We start from the raw sequence: 17069 nt of genomic DNA, 5'->3' as shown, positions 1-17069 counted from the left end.
TGCTTAACTATAAAAAAAAAATCATAATTTCTGGTCTGTTGTAACTTGAAATGAATAATCAATTTCCAGGGGGGGGGGGGGAATCGACGAACGCCCATGAGCAGGAGTCGTTTAAATATCTTCAAAAAAAACTTCCGACGTTCCAGAATTTTGTGACACCCTATATGCAAGGTTAAAATACGCGACTTCTTTGTGATTACTTATCGTACTGTGGTTGATACTGTTATAACTTTTGATATCGTTTGCAAGTAAACAATAGCCATGGCCTTTTTCTTACATTTAATATTCCGGCAGCCACACTGACTTCGTAAACATAAACAGTCATATTATTTATTTACATCACCAGTAGCAGCCTTGAACCCACTGTGGTATTAAGCGCTCCGTAACCTCTGATAGAACACTTAGCTCGATTTTATCTTCAGATATGTCCCTGCACTAAAACAGTGACATACTATGGACTTTCTTAACGAAACAGTATTATTTTTAATCTGGGCCGAAAAGGGGGGCTAAACCGTATCGAGACAGGACAGTACAAACTCCTCATGTGTCCCTTCTCGTTCGAAATGTTAGTAAATTGAAAATTTCGAATAAAATAAAAATTGCTTTTCTAAGCTACTTATTCACACATACATCGCAATGGTGTCTGGAATATTTTTTTTTATCATTTTTTATTTTTTCTCTAGGCGATTTTTTCCGCATATTCATTTTTTTGTATTACTTTCCTTCCACTTTAGACTAATCGTGACAAATGAGGCGGAGTGGTGGCATCCACTCATACCCAGGCAGTGACTGGAACCCTGAACCTGGGGTGGCGAACTAGTGAATCCACCACTCAACGACCTCGACTACGAAGGTGACTAAGATTTGGAACGAAATAGGTATTTGCAAATCTACGTATAAAGGACAGAGAAAAAGGGTACGCTTCAATTCGCACGAGACTATGCCAAATCTCACCTCATCTTGGTACCACCACTATCTCGAAAAGCTATTATGGCAAATGCGCTCCTAGATGGCAAAGTGACATCGCTGTTGCCATGCAATAAAGTGGTCTCGGGTACGATCCCCGGTGGAGGCACATTGCACAGATTCGAATCCTGCTTTAAAATACAAATCTAGTCCCGATTAGCCAATCTTCATCTTCAAATGACAACTTTTTAAACTGAATTTATATTTGGGTAATTTGAACTCCTCCTGAGTTACAAATTCCTCACTGTCTCTTTTACGAAGGGTCCGGCTTCGGATCCTGCCCCCGTGTTTCTTAGTGTGTCCCTTCATCAATTTCTTCTAACCATTCATCTTCATCGTTACGATTACGCAAAATTGAAAGAAAAGGGACGCAAAATAAGAAACACAGAATTCTAAGATTCTAACCAAAAACTGCATGGAATATATTAGTCGAAAGCGGAAGTAAACTTTCGACTTTAACTCAGGACGACCTAATTTATGCATGTACTTAATTTAATCTGAAATGAAACGCATGTGACCGTTACGATCCACACACCGTGGCGGGCACGACGATCCCCTAACCTTGACATGGTCAAGGAGCAGAGCTATTCAGAGAAATATGAAACCAACATTACAGTCGATGTTCGAACCGAAGAAAATGTGTTACGATCTAAACAAAACAGAGGTTAATCCAAACCGTTTCATTATAATTATCATCGAAACAATCATGTAATATTTGATTGAAGTAAACGTTTTGGGTGCGTCGGCACTTTAGGCCATTTTGCACCCTTCTATGTATACGGGGAAATACCCCCTTACCTAAAATTAGTAGCTATTTAAAGCCACAGGCCATTTGAAGGGGAGAGGGGTGGAGAGTCCTTACTTGTAGTTACAGCTCCAGTATTGCAGGACTTCGTAATCTTTAGGGGTATCTAAATCTCAACCCAGTGTCAATGGACACACATATGTACATTTTCTTACTCCAATACATTACAATGCATGAAAAGCTAATATGCACTTCTGGTGCATTGAAATACATAGAGAAATCCATCCAAGGATCGGACGGTGTTTAATGTAATGGACTAAAATGCATCAATTGAACAGACCAGACACGTTCATTTCAAATAATCAACCTTGATTTGATGCATTACGAGCTCTGTGTGAACAGTATTATGTACTGACGTGAAACGGAAAAATGGCATTTCGGCAAAATATGATTTTTTTAAAAAAATAATTAAATAAGAAAATTAAAAAAAAAAAACAGCTTGAATGCGAAACTCTGGCGACTCTGCTTGCATACTGTTTTCACTTGTAATTATCAGTCCTTTATGATGATAATCCAATTTATTGCTACTTAAATAAAATAACAGAAATTTAAACGAAAATGGAGACTCGAACAGGATACTACCAACTGCAAATGTGTACATAGCAGAAGGTAAAATACACCGTCACGTCATCAGTGTTTCAAAAGCCCCGTCTGGTTCGGGTCGTCTACTTCGTTCATTTGGTGTCTGCATCGTTTGCTTGCACTGCGTTCTGGAGCTGTGTACAACGTGGTGTACGTTTACATACGTGCTGACCAATCGAATGAATGTTGAAAGCAGAAGGGTATAAGCATTTGTTGAATTTTCTGAACTTGAGCATCGCTATTCTTGCGTACAGCGTATACTTGGTTGAACATGATTTTCTTACACCAGCTTGACACTGGGATGCACCTGCTCTGCACGTAGTGTCAGAAAAGTGCAGCGAACTAGACGGGGCCGAAGGCAACTGATCCCGTTACGATAGCACTGACAGATAGCTTACACTTCCAGTTAGAACAGCGGCAGAGAAAAATCCGGCGAAACCAGGACTGGCTTGATAGCTCAGTTGGTAAGGAAATGACACGGTATGCTAAAGATCTGGTTAGAGCCCCATTATTCACTTAATATTTCTACGTAGTACATTTGCGTGTATCAAATTATAACGTAAAATTACACGTATGAAATCTTCACTTGACATTACTTAAGGACCTAAGGAGGTCCTCCTGTTCGTCCTTTCTAGAGGCCCATACCGATGGACGGACTAATTGTTATGTGTTGTCTCGTAATCTAGAGTTCTCGGGTTCGAACCCTAGTGTCGGTCACACTTCAGTATAAGAATGGTACAGAAACGAGACGGGCGAGACTTGGCACAGTCTCGTTCTGAGAATGAGAAATGTGGAGTCACTCCTCCCTCGTTCATAGTTATAAACAAATTTCTGTTCTCGGTTCTGTCTTTTATCTAAACTTCAGCCTCGATCTTGTCTCGGAGGAAAAATCAGATCTCGTCTCGAATCTCGATTAATACCTAGGTATAATACAGGAATATGGAATATATATATATGTATATAAAACAAACCGGAAACATACATAGGTTATTGAATATCAAACAACATATATCTATCACACAGTCTTAAACTCGGTACAGAATCTAAGCAAGCCGCATAGTAAAGTACTTTGCATTTAGACGAAATTTTCATAAACCTTAATACCTTGAACAAAGCGAGGCCCTCGATTATGTCTCGCTTTCACTTATCTCTATCTCGCGCACGTCTCGATCTTGGTGTATCATTACCAGGTCAAGATCCCACCGTTTCAATAACATAATGGGTTCGAAACAAAAAAAAAAGTTTTATAGCGAGAGTTCGTCTTTAAGAACACAAAACAGAGGAAACGCACGCAACTCGGCTGCTAATGAACCCTGAACAATGACAATAAGCACACTCACCGCTAGCCCTGACTGATGCAACCCTTGGATCATTCGCACCGATTTTCGATCTCCGTAAACTCCCGAATCTGTTCTCCATTTTTCACAGCATCCGCTGCACAGCAGCAGAAGTCGCACTCGACTGAGGAACGCCTCCCCAGAATGCAGGCAGCTCTAATCAGTGCCCGCTATCTCGTATCGCTTGGCTCTGGCATCGGGGAGATAGTCGGTCCCCCGCTCTCCATTCCCCTTCGCTACATACATATCAATCTCCGCTATACAAGTGCTGCAAAGTATACACGAGGAAGGGCTGGTGGTACAATCAGAAATATCATAATCCCGATCCGTTTTCCTAATCCAGAATTCGTTATCCGAAGCAAGAATACTGAATCTGATACCCGAGTCCAGAATATTGCATGCGAAGTCCGAATCCAAAATCAAGAATACGATGTCCTAATTCATTAAGACTGCATGCATGTACTGCCATAACTACTACCATGGTAATAATACCTTTCAGTTAAAAAAGTTTATCAGTAAAACATGCATATACACAGGGTGATTCACAAAAAATCCGCCAATGAAACATTTCATAAACGCTGATATTCGGTTTTGACATAAATGTAACGACGTGAGGAGGGGGACAAAATAAAACAGAGTTGTATTTTCTTGGTCATTACATCTACAGTTTTATTACACATTCTACATTCGAAACTACGATTAGTGGAAATAAATTTCAGCAGTGTTGCACACTATAGAAGTTACGTAGGCCGCACCAAATATCGCCCAACGAGGGTGAGGAAGAGGTTGCCTAATTGGACGGTACCTATTATTGTGAGGACATTCGAAACGAACAACTGTGGACATGACGGGTGCACGGTCCACAAGATGTAATTTACACCAACTGGCCTGACTGCTTGACAAGTGAACCCGCATGGTAGCTCCAAATATGCGACAGGGGACGGAGAGGGGCGTTAGTTTCCCCCGGAGACAGGATCTTCCGAGGAAAAACGAAATTACACGCCTGGTTCCACACACGCACTTCCACATTTTCCATCACGCTGCAGGATTACATGTAGACAAACATGTTTGCGGAGGGCTTGTTAACGCATACGAGAGGAGAGCCGTGGAAGCTGCTGACGTGTAAGGTCCTCTCGAATTCCATAGGTTGCATAGCAACGTGATTGTCGCTGTAACAATTACTCTCGGGCCACACGGGTAGGCACTCAAGTCACAAGGTTTTGCGTTGTAGTTATTTTGGTGCCACTTTGTGAAGGAATCCCACGTAGCGGAATGGTGATACAAGAAGTAGTGGGGTCCTGTGGCCAAATAAATGCTGAGTATGGCATGGATATGTAATAATAATAATAATAATAATAATAATAATAATAATAATAATAATAATGCCAGAGGAAAATGTATGTACTGCTGATAGTCCAGTAAAAGTAGGCAAAATGTCATAAAAGAATGGAAAAAATTCCAACAGAGATAAAAATTGGTAGATATCACCAGTATGGTATTTCAAACAACATACTAAAAGTCCCCGACTATCCGAGTTGTGCTCTGGCCGCCATATTGGAAAATGGCGGATGAACGGTGACGTTTGATCATAATTGCTTTATTAACTAAAAATGGTGAAGGTTGAGCCGAAAATGTGTTCAGACATAAATTAAAGAAAAGAAAATTGCCAATAACTGTAAGAAAATATTTTTTTGTGATTTAACCAACCATTTCACTGTTAATAATATATGTAATTTCTTTACATGCTGCCCGTTGTGGAACTTGGATGTAATGTATGTGATCATCGGAAAACAAACTGAATAACCTTTTTGGCAAGGCAACAATGGATATAACCCAATATTGTATTATTTGTGAACAAACGTTGAGTGAAGGTGACACTGTAGTTGTGATAAAAGGCTTACATGCTATAAAGAGCAGCAGTTTACGCCGAAAAGTTGGAATATTTGAGAAATTGGAAAATGAGACGAATGTGTGGTTACATATTAAGTGCCTTAAAGACTATACTCGTGAGAGTAGTATTACTGCTGCAAATAATCGTTCGCCACAAAATTCAATACTCCTTCGATACACACACACATATATATAATACATATATTTGACTTCTAACGTGATTGCTGGTTTTGCAGTGAAGTTTGTGATTTTCAAGCAGAAACGAAAAAAAATGTGAACAGACGAGTTAAAATATTTGAAGTTCGATCCTTAACATTCAAGGATCAAATCATTGAAGCTGCCATCAAGAGGAACGATGATTGGGGAAGGACAGTGCTTGATCGAATTCGTACCGTTATTGATTCTAGTTGCAGTTGAGGCTAGGTACCACCATCCTTGTTTCACTAAATTTTACACATCCTCACCTACATCGGGAAAACGTGGTAGGCCTGAAGATGAGTGTATTTCTATAGCATTTCTGCAGTTATGCTGCTACCTTGATAATGGTAACCACGAGTGTCAGTACTCGATGAATCAACTTATGGCGAAGATGAAGGAATATCTTCCATAAGATACTGATGTCTCAGAAAAAAACTCTTAGGAAACGCCTATGTGATCACTATGGAGAAGACATGATGATAACAACACGTAAAGGGCAAACCGCTACAGTATGTTTCCGTGATACAGGATATAAAATATTATCCAAAAGTTGGTACACACAGAAAGAAGAAGATCCAAAGAACGAAAGACTTAGAATTGTTAGAACTGCTGCTGCAATAATTCGGGAAGATATACGATCCGAAACATATGCCAAAGATATGTATCCAAATCCACATGAATGCTTGAAGACAGTTGATGATATGGTTCCAGAGACATTAAGGGTCTTTACAGAAGGTGTGATTATGAAACGAATAAAAGGAAATGAAGACTTCATCAAAAGAAAATGTGTGTGTATTGAGCATGCTATTATATCAGCAGTAAGACCACGGGGGCCTCCCCCATGGCGCAGTGGTAGCGTCATTGCCTTGTAATCAAGGGGTCCCGGGTTCGATACCCGGTGGAGGCACAAGTGGTTCGGATCCCACTTTAAACTGTAGGTCCAGTCCCGATTTGCCTTACTGTGCATAAAGTGGACTTAAAACACCAACTCATACCAAACCAAAGTAAGACCACGGTCATTCAATTCAATGATTCAGATTGGACTTGCAGTTCATCTACATAGACATTTTGGTTTAAGAAATCTTATTGATATGTTATCAAGCATGGGTTTATGTGCATCCTACAATGAAGCCATATTGTATCTTAGATGAGAAAATTGTTGCTGACAAGGAATTATTGAATCGCTTTGTTTTTGATAATGCAGACGTCAATGTTTGGACCTTGGACGGACTAGGAACTTTCCACAATATGGGGAGCATTATGTGCACTACTCCTGCAAGATCTGTTCATCCCAGAAAAGAAAATGTTCGATTGAAGAAGCAACCACCAGAATGTTACCTTGCCAAATTTGGTAATGTTCCATTACGCACGTACGTTGTGCCTGCTGTCCGTGTCCTGCGGAAAATCAAGATTAAAGAAATTGAATACACCAAACAGGTAGCACCATCAGTGCATGTTGCATCACTTCATGATTTTGTATGGATGTGTGGAAATCACCTTACCTTGTCACCAAGTCCAAGTTGGAGTGGTTATATGGAGCTTGCCACTGAAGGTAGCAAGGCATATCACATTTCTGAAATAAGTATATTACCATTTATAAAGCTGCTGCCGACAAGTCCAGATGCCATATACTTATCCCTTATGTTCGCAGTTGAAGAATGCATGAAACATATTCAAAAGACATGTATTGTTACTTTCGACCAACCTCTATATCTGAAAGCTTCTGAAATTGTTGCGGCTTCTCTAGACAACGGAGATATGTCGTCAGTTGTCCTTCGTCTAGGTGGATTCCACATGCTTATGTCGTATATGGGAGCGATATGACATATGATGAGGGGAAGCAGGGAGCGATAGGATATATGATGAGGGGAAGCAGGGAGCGATAGGATATATGATGAGGGGAAGCAGATTGGAAGAAGCTTTGTCAGTAATATATATTATTCGTTACAAGTCACGAAATAAAAGTGTAAAACTTCAATCAACACCAGACAAATTTGATTACAAAATGGGAAAAGTTTCCACAGAGTTAAATTTATTTTTTACACAATTAGATAAGTTGGTTAAATCACAAACATTTATCTTCTTACAGTTATTGGAAATTTTATTTTCTTTAATTTATGTCTGAACACATTTTCGGCTCAACCTTCACCATTTTTAGTTAATAAAGCAATTATGATCAAACGTCACCGTTCATCCGCCATTTTCCAATATGGCGGACAGAGCACAACTCGGATTGTCGGGGACTTTTAGTATGTTGTTTGAAATACCATACTGGTGATATCTACCAATTTTTATCTCTGTTGGAATTTTTTCCATTCTTTTATGACATTTTGCCTACTTTTACTGGACTATGAGCATACTGTTAAAATTTTCCTGGAAAATATCAGAAACTCTCAACCATTCCTTCGCCTCCCCCCAACCCCCACCCTCGCGCCATGTTTTCGACATTGCTGGTCTCGGTAACAGGAAATATAACCAATGGTAACATGCTACAAGTAAGTCTCCGGAAGAAAGCAACTGTACAAGTAAGTTCTAGTAACTTTCCGAACTTTGCTCCTGTCATATCTTGTACTAAGGCAATAATGGTGACGGCATGGCATTAAGAGCAATCGAAACTTAATTGCTTTGAAATAAAAAGGGGGGCTACAGGCATCTGACTTACAGTTGGGTGTTGAAAATCCCTGTGAGAGGGAAGAGACCGCCGTTTTTGTGCCAGCCTCGGAGACTGAGTGATTAATTCATCAGACGACGGGGAGACGCATTAAGCAAATCAACAACACACTTCACGAGATCATTCCACTTGTCTATTTTAATGCAAACACACGTTAATGACTTTTTTTTTTTTTTTTTTTTTTTGCTTGCTGTTGTCTTTAATAAATGCTATAGCTAACTGGGCTTTCTAAGCAACAAGGTTGCTACTTATACTGCGAACTGTGATTAGATGACGCATTCCATAAAGATTGAATGTAAGTGAGTGGTTCTTTAATCATTATTATTAGCATGCAATCTCAATTGGACAGTATCCATTGACCATCCTTGCCTACGATATATTCTTCCACTACGTTTCGAGAAAGCTTCTCTTCCCCATCTTCAGGTGAACAAATTTATTTTAGTCGATGTAAACAGGAAATCACATACTTATAAGAAAATTCTATTTCTTAGAAAATAATACAGATAACTGGAATATATATTTTGATGTATGTTTATTTATCATCAAAGAGTTTAAAAGATAGTTTTGGCATGATTGAAGATGACGTGATGGTTATTTTCTTAAGAGGACATTTTCTTGACAGATACGTAATTCGGAAGTTTAGTGGCTGATCTCCACTTCCATGGAAGATGTTTGTTAGTGTGTCTTAACTGTCTCTTTTCAAATTTTTGTTATTGCATTTTGCAACACATGTATTAAACAAATTTAACTATGATTGTAGAATCCATTAACATTTGTTGGATCTTTATATCTTTACATTACATTACAGTTTTATATAAATAAAGATGTAAATGAATATGTAGACTATTCAAATTTAAAATTCTGTGGTGATTTTAAACTTAGCAAAAATGTAGAATATTTCACTGTAGGTCAATATGCTCCTGAACTGCTCATGGTCGAGACAGGAAAAAATAAATAAAAAATCTTTCTCCTTTCCAGCGACGATTTCGCGCCCGCTTCTGGAGGATTCATTTCTGTTGCACTTATCGCAATTCCGGCGACGTACGTGAATCGAGCTATCTCTGAAATGTGTGGCCAGATCCTATTTCTGACCTTGCCACGACCTGTAGATCTTACTCCAAATTCGGTCCGCTAGCCAACTACTCTGAAAGTGGCAAAAAAGTAAGTGAAACGTTCAATGACACAAGTATGAATTACAGTGAGCAACACGTGGATATAATCAGCATGGAGGAAAGAGGCCATCTGAAATTACCACATAAAAATTACTTATTCGAAGCCTTGCTTTTAAAAAAAGGATGCAAAAAAAAACCTCCACCGCTTATCCCCACGATCTGGCCTCCTCCCACACAGACATTGGGCCTCATGACGTAATAGCAGTCAACGGCCGAGTTCCATAGGATCCGTCTCAGCAGTACTCTTCTCTCTCGTTGATTGTATCAGAGAAATTAGGAACTGGAATTCAAAACTGAATCTCGAATCCTGGGTCCGATGTCCGAATCTCATCGTGGATCAGATATCTGAATTTCGAGTCCTTGATCCGCTTTCCGAATTCCAAATCTCCAATCCTGGATCCGGATTTCCGAATCTCCAATCCTTGATCCGCTTTCCTAATCTCCAACTCTGGATCCGCTTTCCGAATCTCCAATCCTAGATCAGATTTCCGAATCTCCAATCCTTCATTCGATTTCCGAATCCCCAATACATGATCCGATTTCCGAATCCCCAATCCTTGATCAGATTTCCGAATCCCCAATTCTGGATCCGATTTCCGAATCCCTAATCCTTGATCCGATTTCCGAATACCCAATTCTGGATCCGATTTCCGAATCTCCATTCTTGAGATCGATGTCCGAATCTCGAATCCGATTTCCGAAACACGATTCCCGAAACCTGGATTGGATACCTGATCTGCACAATGTCACGCTGAGCTGTAAACCACGAATCAGAAGACGAGAGGTTTCCCCACTGCACGAACGCGACAGACGAAGCCTCCTGCCTCCTGACTTCCGCCTCTCTAACAACACTACAGTACAGCTGCTCGCTCCGAGTCTACACGTGCATACGATAAAGCTCTTTCACAAATATGACGGATGTACCGGGACTGCAATACAAGAACCGCAAAGAAAAAATAGAATGGTTAAATTTTCACGGCTTTTCACTCTGCCAATTACTCCGAAAATCAAAAACTGTAACGTAGCGACATCTATTAATGAATATCGGAACTGCGTCCAGCCATGTGGAAATTGATTTTGTTCTTATCAGCAGAGACACGTTTCTGGGAAGTTGCTGATTAGCCGAAGGGTCAAAACGTCACAATGAAGATCATAAATTACTCGATAGGCAAGAGGAACACAATTCGAAAAACTAGCTTCCTTCTATTCATGTTAAAGTGCGGGTCTTATATTTGGTGCGTTATTTTGTATTTCGGTTTCTTAAAATGGCTTTGAGCCCTTTGGGCTAATCGCTGCTATGACCAGGAATGTTGATTAGGATTACATTGCATGAATGGAAGAACAATGACAAAAATACATCTATGCTCTGGTCGTGTCTAGAATCTAGAATCTTCGGTAGCGAGTTCGTGAGCGCTCGTTATGCGCAACCAATTATTTTATTACAAAAAACCAGATAACAAAAAAAAAAATTAAAACAACCGGGAGCACTTTCGAACTAACGTTCGAGAAAATAAGGTAGTTTCTAACACTTAGCCCTGACCCATAACTACAAATCACACGTGATTTTTTAAATAGCATTTTGGAAATTATGCAATTCCTCAGATACAATTCGCTTGGGTGGATCTGTGCTGGGTGATTGCATATATTCAGGATAAAAATTAGTTATAAAGTTCACATCGTCGAAACGAGACAACAAACAGAAAAACGTTGTTTGTGTTCATCATAATTGTAACTTGGGGGAGCACTAGCCCCTTCCCACTTTTTCAGGTTTATTAAAATTTACAAGTTAATGGTATTTTTCTTTTCTTTTTTATCCTGGAATCTGAGATTCATGTTCTGCACCCCTTCCAAAACGTTAGGCTCAAAACTACGCTGCTGGAGTTAATGACCTCTACACGCTGTACATTGCTTAACGAGGTTATTTGTGAGGACCTCCACCCTATGGTACCAAAATACCCAACAATACTACAAAGTGTCCGACGGGTTACGCTGTACAAATTTCATCTCGAAGAGTCCTAGCTCCAATATGAGCAAGCGACAATAGATTGTAATTTCCTGTGAATGAGTAAATGCAACAGGATGCGGGTATCAATAGTGGTTTACGATCAACTCACTCATTAATAGAATGAAAATGCTCGCCGAATACGATACGGGAACAAATAACATTGTTTGTATGTGTTCGACTGTGCATACATGCAGGTAGGTTAATCAAGAGATAGAGAAAGAACATTGGTTGATTAAACATACCACTGGAAACGTGTTCAGAAACGAGAGTGACAAAATCCATTCGTCATTTCAAGAATGGTAGTGCAACGAAACCTGTTTTGAGTCCACTTTGGTACACTGATACGCTAATTGGAACTGGGCTTAAAGTTAGAAGTGAGATCCGAACCACTATGTGTCTCCACCGGGTATCGAACCCGGGACCTCTTGTTGACAAGACGACAACGTTACAACTACGCCATGGGGACGCCCTTGATGATGCACGATGCCTGTAAAATTCTTGGACTATTAGCATCATGAATTAAGTGAGGTTTATGTAAGTCGACGCTCAATTATTTTGTCGATTGATTGTCAAGTATGGAGTTATGTAAAGATCAATGATTTCGAGTTATGGATTAAATTGTTGTTTTTGTATAAAAACGAAACTGCTTGCATTTTTATGTTAACCGTGGTTCTTAACATTGCAATACAAAATATTAAAAGTAGTACTGGGTGGCTAATAGAGGTGGTTTTGTTGAGACGAAGAAGGAAAAGAACTTGACGCCTCGTTCGGGCATATGGACTATCGAAAAATGTAATTTTATTTTCAATTCACGCTGCACAGGTTCACAAAGTCGCATAGTAAAGTTTTCAAATATCATGCATTACAGTTTGCCGACGTCTCGAAAGACACCGGGTGGCCCTGACACAGTCGGTCTCCTCTCGTTTCTTTCTAGACCGCTCTAACGATAACGCCAAATTTAAGTAAAAATCTTAAGAGTTCAGTGATAACCAAGTAAGATATTCATGTCCTGCTTCAATATCGGGATATTTCGATTTTGCATGGAACTACTGTACATTTTCTCAGGGAAATGAAATCTCTGGGTTTGCGGGCTGGCACATCTCATGCCGGGATTCGAACCCTGCAGTCAAAAGCTTTGTCACACAGTAAATGTAATGTGAACATTTTCAGTCACCAGGTGTGTCCGATACTTTCGAATAAACTGCCAGACCATCAACACGCATAGACATAGTTCTAGTAGCAAGAATAACTATGATCTTCTTCACAATCTGTTGACACCTACTTACCCTTCAACGCAAGGATATTGTTCACTTCACCTTCTAATGGACACTTACTTACCTGTAAGAAAAGAAATAAAATCATTAGAAAGGTACCAAACCATTAAAGAAGATAATGTCATCATCTCATGTAATTTTGTAAAGTTACATAACTAGAACACAAAGTTCTCTAAAGTCCATAAGATCTGTGGATTAAGGTCAAGAAATATAGTTTATTTGACGAAATGCGAGTATATAGCTAAACGAGAGGAAGATCTACGAATCTAGGTGTCAGACGGAAACTAGAATTTTACATGGGCGCTTATAACTAACTTAATATGCCTGCACGAAGCACATGAACGGAAAGAACAAAATGTTTAAGACGAGCTGGTTGTCACGAAACACGCCAAAACATTGCTCTGATTATTGAAAACTAAGCGGAAGACAGAACGTTTTGCGTGCTCTATAAAAAAATACACAAGTCGAAACACATAGCCCGCTTGGCTACTTAATTACAATTGTAATGTAAGGAGAAATACGTCCCATTTTTCTTTTTCTAATAATAGTGTCCATTTTGACAGATTTAAAATATATGCGAAACTGTACCTACTGCGCAGAAAAATATACTTTCACGTGCGCTGGCTTCTACGCATGTGCCTGAAGGTCGAAAATTGTTGAGTGGGAGGAGTCGGCTTGAAGCGTCAATCTGTAGACTCACACCGAAGTTGCTGTGATACTACCAGAGCATATTTATATGATGTAAATCCGCAGTTGTTCGAGGCGAGATACATTTTCACATGACCAGCGTAACTGAAATGTTTTTTCCCGACGGTGTGTACGTAAAAGAGAAAGAGAGGGAGGAGGAAGAATAAATTGTTGACTAGAAATGTGAATTTGAATATTACTGATCCACAGTGTACTTCGCCTCAGTGATATCACAACATGAAAGTGCCAACGCACCAAACTTGATCGCAAAAATTAAATGAAAAGCGAAATTCCAAAGCTAATTTTTTGATGTGGTTTATTTTACTTCACTTTTCTGCCACTTTTGGCTAATCGCGAAGGTATGGTGAAACTGATGAAAAGACATTCACAAAGAACACCCATGCCCAGGATTCAAACACGAGACCCCTGGCGTTGTGGCGCGCTGTGCCAACCACTCCACCACGAATCCGGCTAAATGACAAAGCTAATGTATGCGAAAAAACAAATACCACACAACAATTATAAAATTAATACAACTACAGTCGTAGTTGTAGTTTCCAATCCAGAATGAAGCATTTTTCATTGTTGCTCTTTCATCCGCTTCAACTGCTCATAATTCATCTTCATCATCGTACTTGAAGCAGCCAGGCCGGGGAGCGACGAAAAATTAATATAGGGCAATACAAAATGGCCAAAGAAATGTATATACGTTCAAATAATCTGGAAACATGGATGAAATTCCCCATTGTCGAAAAAGATGGCGGCAAACGGAATATAGCCCAGATTTTTACGTAGAATTAACCTGTAATATACAAAAATATGTAACTTTCAAAACTTGCGAATTCCCGCTCATATTCTAGTTTTTAAAAAAAGCATGCGTACTTAAAAACCGAATGAAAACCAGGAAGTAGCGATTAAAACATTTATATGTATTTTATATGTGCATTCGTATAATTTTTTGAGCATTTTTCCATAGAAGTCTATCGCCAACAATTGAATTAGGAATTCGTTTTGGTGAAATAGTTATATGTTATATGTACCACATTTGGTAGGGTGTTATTATTATTAGCACATATAATTACCCACAAATGGGGGCTTTAATTGCAACACATTATACATTATCATACCTGAACGTCTCAATCTCCGGCGATATGGATACACATCCTTCCGCATAGTTCAGTGAGAAAAATACAACAAGGCACTTGAATAACAGGAAGTACACGAGTACGAAACTGGATGATTTATTCGCCAATGTCACACAGGTACTCCACACAGAAGTAAGTCCATGATTTAGCACCAGTCATGAAACTTCAAAGCCCGCAACGCACTGCACACCACGACACACCGAAAGCTGGACTCATTATGGCTACGTCCAGGTTCTTTTTCATCTACCGGTGAGATCGCTGGCTCAATTATCATATTACATTTGTTCCGAGTCGAATACCCCGAGAGTAATATCTAATAAACTCACTCTTCTCTCGTTCGCTGCCTTCAACCGTATGTACACGATCTTCGAATTGCACTTCTGAATTTTCCCGACTTTATTACTCTGTAAAGGTAATGTACCGTGATAAGAATGTATGCTAAACGCGGAAAGGACTTTCCTTTTACATGTGGGACCTATTTCTACTGCACAAGAAGTGCAAATAAGTGAGGTGAGAAAATTAGTACGGTTGTTTTGCAGTACTGCAATCTATTTTAGTTATTTTATGACCATTTTATAAATCTACGTATATTCATCGAGGTAATTTTGTGTGAGGTGAGGTTAAACTATTGCTGAAAAGCTATGCAATTAACAATAAGAAATTACAGTGAATCAAAAAAAATTAAAATAAAAGCCCACCTATAAATAGAATGTGTTCACGGTGAAAGTGTAAACGTCCGTGAGGTCATGTTTAACCCTTAAAACCCCAAGGTGGGTCCACCGGACCCTTTCTCTCGTATTTTCGATTACAGGAGTTACAAAAATTTATCAAGTTCTTCGGTTCTTTGTGCCAACTATGTTCATGTTACTGACCTTCTTCACAGCGAGTCTCAACAATGTTCTTATTTTCATTTGTTGGTGGTATTAGTATGAAGAAAAGTTGAGTTGAGTTGGTGTTTTAAGCTCACTTTATGCACAGTAAGGCTAATCGGGACTGGACCTACAGTTTTAAGTGGGATCCGAACCACATGTGCCTCCACCGGGTATCGAACCCGAGACCCCTTGATTACAAGGCGACGACGCTACCACTGCGCAATCGGGGAGGCCCAGTATGAAGAAGAGGGCGACATTAAAACCGAAGGTGGGTCCATTGAACCCCTATGATATAAACAGCACTTACAATCCAAATAGCGCTGCGTAACAGGACAAGGCAGTTGTTAGAGTTGGCAGTAGTGGCATTCTTCTCATTTTGAGAATAATCACTTTGCATCAGTAGCTTCGGTAAAAATTTCGCACTTGTTTTTCAGTCACTTGTGTTGCAATATGTCATTACATAGCACTGTTTCTAAATGTGATTGTTGACAATGTTGTTGGGTTTCTTTGTGCACAATGGCAAGTAGCAATATGTGTTTAGAACACATTCAGTTATTACTTGACCATTATTAGGCCAAGCTAGGAATGATTATGTGGATTTGTGGGAGGTCAGTGTTAAAACCGAAAACTTTTATACCAGTGAGTGAAGTTGATCATGAGAGTGTGGTTTCCTCAGAGGAGATTGATTGTGAGATTGGTCACAGTCATCAAGCAGTACTGTTTACCTAAGTACAGATGAATAATTATTATACTGTAATAAAAATAATTTCCCCCGATTACTAGAACAGAGAGTTTCAACATTATAAAATGAAAGCTGAACAAAGTTGTATTACCTCAGTTGAAAGTAGTTGCTAGACAACAGGACTGCTTGCAACTGTATTTTGGTAATGACGTGCTTCAGATAATTGATCAGGATACAAATCAAGTGTCTTCAAGGGTACTCTCAACCAGAATTGAGAAAACTCTACCCCAAACCGAAGGCAATCTAAGTTTATGAGATAACTGAGCTACAGTTTGATGGTTCCACATCTTTAGCAAAGGGGTAGGGGTTGGACTTTCAAAAAAATATCCAACTGGCCCAAGCAAGGTTTTTGTGCGAATATGAAGTAGAAAGACAGTAATCATTCGAGTGGGCAAGGACCTGTTAAAAAAGAGGTTTCTTGTAACCATCGAACGAAGCAAGAAAACAGAAACAAACACACCTCTGAAAAATTGAACAAATTGAACAAAAATGTGTGAACTGAATATTCTACTGAAAAACGTATTTGTGTTCGCTGCGAAATGAAGTATGCCTTGTATCAAAAATAAAAATATAATAATTTTAATTTAATAAAGTTAATTTTTAATTATGTTTCTTAAAATATAGCTCATTCTGAATTTTATCCCTCTTCGATTGAAATTTTAAACCACTATGTTAGCTTATAGTCCTCCTCCGTAGTCGAGCGGGTTAAGGCGTTCACTCGTC

At 39.3% G+C, this 17069-nt stretch overlaps 1 protein-coding gene across 6 annotated transcripts in view; it reads right to left on the bottom strand.

Annotated features, from left to right (window-relative positions):
- Window positions 1-17069, bottom strand: part of kst (spectrin beta chain, non-erythrocytic 5 kst) — a 372152-nt gene that overhangs the window by 290112 nt on the left and 64971 nt on the right. For 5 of the 6 annotated variants that reach the window (XM_083122542.1, XM_083122545.1, XM_083122543.1 and 2 more), the window contains exon 1: window positions 3694-3829. The exons of the other annotated variant lie outside the window; for it this stretch is intronic. In XM_083122542.1, the coding sequence (XP_082978668.1) occupies window positions 3694-3772 (79 nt within the window). In that variant the 5' untranslated portion in view covers window positions 3773-3829. Of the gene's footprint in view, window positions 1-3693; window positions 3830-17069 lie in introns of those variants that run through there. 6 annotated transcript variants of the gene reach the window in all.

The sequence above is a fragment of the Lepisma saccharinum genome, chromosome 5 (genome assembly GCF_977018435.1).
Source record: "Lepisma saccharinum chromosome 5, izLepSacc3.1, whole genome shotgun sequence".
NCBI lineage: Eukaryota > Metazoa > Arthropoda > Insecta > Zygentoma > Lepismatidae > Lepisma > Lepisma saccharinum.
The sequence above is the reverse complement of the archived record's forward strand: the minus strand, read 5'-3'. Positions and strand labels throughout refer to the sequence as shown.